The 7,500-nt window shown below is 34.2% G+C and overlaps 1 protein-coding gene across 2 annotated transcripts in view; it reads left to right on the forward strand.

Annotated features, from left to right (window-relative positions):
- Nucleotides 1-7,500, forward strand: part of LOC137647097 (solute carrier family 49 member A3-like) — a 45,580-nt gene that overhangs the window by 21,399 nt on the left and 16,681 nt on the right. For both annotated transcript variants that reach the window (XM_068380323.1, XM_068380322.1), the window contains exons 2-5: nucleotides 1,981-2,193; nucleotides 2,953-3,111; nucleotides 3,666-3,776; nucleotides 4,852-4,960. In XM_068380323.1, coding sequence (XP_068236424.1) covers nucleotides 2,014-2,193; nucleotides 2,953-3,111; nucleotides 3,666-3,776; nucleotides 4,852-4,960 — 559 coding nt within the window. In that variant the 5' untranslated portion in view covers nucleotides 1,981-2,013. The remainder of the gene's footprint in view (nucleotides 1-1,980; nucleotides 2,194-2,952; nucleotides 3,112-3,665; nucleotides 3,777-4,851; nucleotides 4,961-7,500) is intronic.

Genomic DNA, 7,500 nt, shown 5'->3' on the forward strand with positions numbered 1-7,500 from the left:
TCATTGAATACCAAGAGAAGTGATGCTTTGGTTCTTGAGGAAGAAGAAAGTCCTCGAGAGGTTAGTTAGAATGGTAAAGGTGATGTACAAAAGAACAAGGACTAAAATAATAACAGCTGTTTGGGAAACAGAAATCTTTGAAGCTAGCGTTAGAGTACACCAGGGTCAGCATTAAGCACATTTTTATTTGTGCTGTCTTGGGTGTGTTGAGTGAAGAGATCAAAAATAGAGTTGTGTGAGTTGCTATATGGAGATGATTTGGTAATTACTGCTGAAAATGAGAAAGACTTACAGAGAACGGTTGTAGAGTGGCAAGATACCTTAGAGATGGGTGACTTGAGAGTAAATGTGGGTAAGACTGAAGCTATGGTGAGCTGTAAGGAAGGTAGGGACAGGATAGCCATGCATTTAAGTAGAGACTTGGTTATATATCAGAAAGAGGATGTGAGGCTTAAGTTGAGAATAGGATAAAGGCAGTTTGAGGTGAGTAGAGGGAAGTAGCAGGAGTGTTATGGGATAAGATAATGCCGATCAAGCTATAAGTCTAGATCTATAGTGCAGCAATAAGACCAGCATTAATGTATGCATCGGAAACGGCGGCTCTAAGACAAAAAGAAGCAAGCTTGAAAGAACAGAGATGAGAATGCTGAGGTGGATTATGGGAATATCACTCCTTGAAAGACTGGAAAATGATGAAATAAGAAGAATGGCAGGTGTAGTGAAGGTTACAGAGGTGATAAACTGTCACGACTGAGATGGTGTGGGCACGTGTTGAGGATGAATAATGGGGAGAGAGTGAGGAGGCTTGGGAGGAACCTGTTAGGGGGAGAAGGTCGAGATGGAGACAGAGAATTGGATGGCGATAAGGTGAAGGATGATATGGAGAGAAGAGGTTTGGTGGAAGGGGATGCTTTTGATGGAAGGCATTGGAGAGTGTGTATCAGGCAACCGATCCCTTAATGTAGGGATAACGGTGGGAAAGAAGTAGATGCCTCCTCTTGAAAAAAGATGAGAAAAGTAGAAATAGTAGTAGTATCGAAAGAATATTTTTTTTTAATGGTTTCTGGTGAGGCACAATATGAGAGAAATTGAGATAATTCAATGCTTAAACACATTGCTGTAAGAGTTGATGTTAATTATAAAAAGCAGCAAAAGCTGGGGAAAGTTTCCCATGTGATTGTGGTAGACACTTGAAAGACGCGAGTAATTCAATAGAAAAAGGATAAAGGGATTCATTGCTTATCATTCCCATTTCTATACTCGCATTAATTACTAAATATATTGTGATAGTTAACCAGGGTAAAGGAGAAATTTTTTTTTTCATAGCCTTCCTCAGCTAAGCAGAAAATATACCTGAAATATTCTAGGAGTTTCGAGATTTTCCAATAATGAAAAATAAGAATCGTTTTCAAAAGAGTAGGCTATGAAATACATTTTTGGCTTTGAATAGAGGGGATCATTTCTTTTTCTAAAAGATTACATACATATGGATACAGAATACAAAATAGTTCATAGAATTTGAGAAGAAAGGTAAATATTTTGAGGTTTTATTACCTCTGCCAGCGAAGTTGGGAGGTGGTTATGTTTTCGCCCTTGTTTGTCTGTTTGTCTTTCCTGGATACAATTTCAATCATAGAGTAGCGAAACTTTCAGGGATTACTTGTTATGTTGAGACGTGGACGTGATGCAATTTTGAAAGTCCTAGGTCCAAGGTCAAGGTCAAGCAAAAGGTCGACCGAATTAGCCCTAACCTTAACCCCAAGTTTGCACATGGTTGTCACACAGACTTGAAATATGCCTTGCTATGGTCTAAATACTCTAAATTGATTCTAGGAAAGGCAGGCTGGTTTCGAGAAATAAGCAGCCGTGGCGTAGGTCTGCACTCTCAGAGTGCTTTTCTAGTTTGTTTATTTAGTATAGAACGTAAGTATATTAATCCTTGATATTTTCTGATAAGCGACTTATAATTCGATATTTCAGGTAAATCCCCCCTCCCCCTCCCCCTGGTCCAGCATGGCAGAATCCAACGTCACCCGGGAGAACCAGACGGAGGAGCTGACGGACAAGGATGTTGTGAAGCCCGTTATAGTCCAGCCCAGGACACAAGCAGAATCAACAGGCGCGTTTAAGGTCTACCCGAGAAGATGGGCCGTACTTTTCACAGTTACTTGCCTCAACATATCGAATGCAGCGGTAAACAGGCGTATTCTCAATCATTTGACCTAATCTCAATCATTTAGAATATTTTCAATCATTTGACGTATCTCAATCATTTGATGTATTCTCAATCATTTAGAATATTTTCAATCATATGACGTATTCTCAATCATTTGGCATATTCCAATCTCCTCTGGCGTATTCTTAACAACGTGAAGCATTCTCTGTACCATTCTTGGCATTCCAAACTACCTTAATGAGTCATTTAAGTTCATGTGTATAGAATAGGTTCAAGGAGTGGCCGTGATAATTCTATCAAAATTTCATAGCTACCTTAAGTTATTCTATTCATTCTTTTTGCTTCATGTAATTTGCTTCAAAATTTTATTTAATTTTTGGCACTATTCAAAACTATTTATAAGATCTTTTAAAAGTGTCTCTTTAATTGAACATAACTTGAAACCAGAAGTATAAAGCATTTGTAAAGAACATATTCTATGAATATCACAAAGTAAATTTTATTTTTATTTTTTAACAATAAGAGTTAGTTCCCTCAACAAAATATCTTACATTTAGCAAAATATCTAAAATATGCTGATAATGAGACTTTTTCTTTCAATTTCACGGCCATCAGATAATTTTTCTTTTAGAATATCGTACATTGAGCCAAAATTACCATGCGGTAAATCAGTTTCACCTTTTCACAGAAAGCTAATACATCCATACACTCTAAAGTGTGTCTAATGTTACACAATTAAACCCATTTAAATATTTGCAATTTCTCTTTTTTTTCAGATTTGGATTTGCATCTCCCCCGTAGCCACCCGAGTGGCGGAATATTACGAGAAAGACTTGGCGGATATCAATTGGTTCAGTCTCGTTTTCCTCTTCGTCTCTATACCGTTCTGCTTCATCTCTACTTTTAGTGTTAATCGCCTCGGGCTCAAGCCAGCTGTGAGTTTCTTGCGGCATTTGCCAACACACACGCACACACACACACACACACACACACACACACATATATATATATATATATATATATATATATATATATGTATATATATATATATATATATATATATATGTGTGTGTGTGTGTGTGTGTGTGTGTGGCTGTGTGTGTATACATATACGCCTATGTTATTTATATGTATATATATATATATATATATATATAATATATATATATATGTATGTATATGTATGTTTGTAATAATATGTATATATAATCTTGATCTTCTTACTGTTGCAGTTACTGTATATATTACATGAATTCTCTAAGTTAGCTTTTTATAACTTCATAATTAATATCAAGACACAAAAGACTTCTTATCATTTAATTAATCCGATTATTATAAAGAGTATTGGTTAATGGCCCACTTCATTAGTGTATTCATAACTAGATTCTTATCATTGATCCACACTTGAGCTCGTGAATACACCAAATTCTATTCCTCAGTCAATTAATTGATTAATTAATAGGTATTTTTACACTTTTCATAATTACAGATTCATATAGGAGCTGCCCTCAACTGCATTGGGGCAATCGTCAGGGCCTTGGGAACTTCAGGAATATTTTCCGACCTCAACACTCAGTTTGCAGTGAGTTTAACGGGTCAGGTAAGTTCTTTGCCAATCTTCTTCTTCTCAAACTTATTAGAATATTTATCACTTTGTTCAAGTTTTTAATCAATGCGTTGGTTATCTGATATGTTGAATGCCTGGGGATGTATACGATAAAATGGCTGTGAAGGTCCTGGAGAGAGTAGGGTTTATGCAGTATACTGTATTATTATTATTATTATTATTATTATTATTATTATTATTATTATTATTATTATTATTATTATTTGCTAAGCTACAATCCTAGTTGGAGAAGCAGGATGCTATAAGCTAAGGGGCCCCAACAGGGAAAATACCCCAGTAAGTAAATGAAACAAGGAAAAAATAAAACATTCTAAGAACAGTAACATTAAAATAAATATGTTCTATATAAACTATAAAAACTTAACAAAACAAGAGGAAGAGAAATAAGATAAAATAATGTGCCCGAGTGTACCCTCAAGCAAAAGAACTCTACCCCCAAGACAGTGGAAGAACCAGAAAAGCAGTCCTTAATGCAATTTATGTGAATTCGCGGTTTATTCTAACTTTTGATGAATAGTTTATAATGTGACGTTAAAACAAAATTTGTTACTCAAACCTTCGAATATTTAACATTGTTCACTTTTTTTTTTTTATCAATTAGTTGATTATCTGATAAATTCGAGGAGTATTCTAACTTTTGATGATTAGTTCGAAATGTGACGAATTATTTTGTTTTGGAATGATAAGGAAGAAATGAGCAAGATTTTAATGAAAATTATTGACCAAAATTGTAGGAAAAATTAATTTTTTCAAAGTATTAAGTGTACTTTCAAGTAAATTTTCCTTAATATTTCACCTTGAAGAGCACGGACAACACATTATTATTATTATTATTATTATTATTATTATTATTATTATTATTATTATTATTATTATTACTAGCAAAACTACAACCCTAGCTGCAAAATCAAGATGTTGTACGCCCAAGGGTCCAAAAGGCAAAATAGCCAAGTGAGGAAAGGAAATAAAGAAACAAATAGAATAGTTATTTATTCATTATTCATTATTTATTTCCCCCCCTCTATTATCTGTTCATCTTCCTTTTTAGGTCATCGCTGCCATGGCCCAGTCATTCCTGCTCTTCATTCCGACGAAAGTGTCTCAGCTGTGGTTTCCCGACAACGCTAGGGCCGTGTCCACTACAATTCTCTCTCTCTGTGAGTGAAATCAGCCTTTGGTTACTTTTTATCGGTAATTTGTTATTGAATAGGGTTCAAATTTTGGTATTTTTATCTGATATACACTGTTAAAAATTTGCATTAAAAGAACGGTAAATGCCTGGCAATATTTATTCCAGGACTTTTACCGTTTTAAAAACGGATATATTGACGTAAAGGAGCGATATTACGGTCACCAACCCGTAAAAGATTATGACAAAATATGGTAAAATTACGGTCGCCCGTATTTTACTATAATACTGCTGAGAACATTAAATTTTTAGGGAGAATTTACCATTAAATTTACTGTTTATTTAACAGTGTAGTATCGCTAGCGTGCGTTGAGGTAACTCCATTACTGTATTTTATTTAAGTGAGGGTGTGTTAGTAACACTCAGTTTTTTTTTATCTGCATCCCACAACATTATCATAATTATTTCTGATCAGGTTTGTTAATTTGTTCGTATATCGAGTTGATTAGATATGTGTGTTACACCATTTGTATTAGATTATAAATATACCATTGAAGTTTTTGAAACTCGTTAATACCCAAGGGTCATCCTAACTTGGTTTATAATTAAGACTACACTGTTAAAAAAAAACTTAATTTTTACCGGATATTCTCCGTAAATATATACTGTTCTCGACAGTTTTTCAGTAAAATATAGGCGACTATAATTTCACCTTACTTTGTTATTGTCTTTTACGGATTGGTGACCGTAATATCGATCCTTTACGTCAACATATCCATTTTTAAAACGGGGGAAAAAAAATCCTGGAATAAATGTTGCCACACTTTTACCGTTTTTTCATACAAATTTTTAACAGTGTACCTCGTTACAGAACGAACATATCTTGAATGTTCTTCATACCAACCTCTGACAGAATACGAAATTTTCTCCTCTCCGCAGTATTTCCTCGAACCTTTATTTTGCAGTGATCAATCTTATCTCGGATAGTCATGCCCGTCTAAGTCTAGAAAAATGACTCCAACGTTTCTTATCTGGGCCTTGAATCTGAGTTAAGTATGCGTGACTCAGCATTCGTGAAAATTTTATTCAAATGTTGTCAAGAGAACGAAACTTTGTAATGATTATGTAATTTTTATCTGATAAACATAATTTGAGGAGTTTTTGATGGCCTTTGTGTCAATAGGTGTAGGAGGAGATGATAATGATGATGAACATTATTTAGAGGAAAGATATATTTCTTAAGAAAATCCTTTGAAGGAACTGGAGAGAATTTAGTAATCCTTTTTATCCTTCGTAGCATTGTTTTAGACTCATAGTATCCTTAACCTGGAATACTAATGGATGAAACACCTGGAATTAGACTGTAAGCATGGGCTAGCCTTTAAATTGGACTGTTAGCCTAATGGTGTAACTTGAAATCAAGTAAAACTGGGGCAACTTGAACTTGGTCTATTTCTTGGGTACAGTACATAGAGCATTGTATTTCTCGGATAACCTGAAATTAGGTGATAGCTTTGGCAACTTGAAATTATATTGTAGAGAAACAGATTGAATTATTGTCTGGACAAGCTTGATATGTTCTAATTAGGTTAACTTAGAATTAGATTGATACCGACGTAATGGAAAATTATGTTACATAAGCATGGCCTTAGACTGTATCAATTTTCAAGTCATAGGACTGAGAAGATGGTGATGGATGCATACGTTGTTTTTTTTTTCATTTGTTTTTAAGAAACTAAAATATTTTTTTCTGTAAATTGATAGCTAAAAATTAAGAAAATCATTGCTAAACTAGAATGATTTTCTGCTTTAAAAAAAGCATTGGATACTCGTGAAGTTTTTTTTTTTTTAAATAAAAAACAAAACAAAGAATAAGTTTATATTTTATGGAATTAGACGTGTAGAAATAAAAACAAGATAGCTAATAAATACGACCCAACTTCATTAATTAATGGACTTTTATTAAATCAACATATAATTTACCAAATATTTAATTAACAAGTTAATCAGAGTACAACGGGTGGATATTGTTAAGCATTTCATCAGTGATAAGCACTGATAAAATATTATAAACAGTAAAGATTTTTTGCTCCTTGAAATTTTCAAAACCTTGGGGACCAGATAATTTAAGATCTGTTACTCTTGTTTCAATTACGTTACATAATTCTAATAATCATATAGTGTTATGATATAAAGACGAATGTACAGTTGGGCACATGTATTCTTGGCATACCTCGCTCTGATGAATTGCACCCTTTCACACCGTTACTGAACGGCGATTAACCAAACAAATAGTGTTTGGAGAGATGACAGAGGTGGTGGACAGGGCTACACATAGGAACTCAAAGAGCAGTAAGTGTGTGACAGGGTGAACTTCCTCATAGCGAGGTATGCCAGGGATTCGTGTGTTCAACTGTACAAACGGATTAACATTTAGACAAAAGTCAACGTTCTATAACTTTTGAAACCATTAGATTTTATAGTCTTGTCTATGACTGGACTACGCCTTAGCCGTTGCGAATTACATCAATAAATTGTCATTAGATTCAATTTTATTAAGCGATACCA

Source organism: Palaemon carinicauda, chromosome 9 (assembly GCF_036898095.1).
Source record: "Palaemon carinicauda isolate YSFRI2023 chromosome 9, ASM3689809v2, whole genome shotgun sequence".
Classification (NCBI taxonomy): Eukaryota; Metazoa; Arthropoda; class Malacostraca; order Decapoda; family Palaemonidae; genus Palaemon; species Palaemon carinicauda.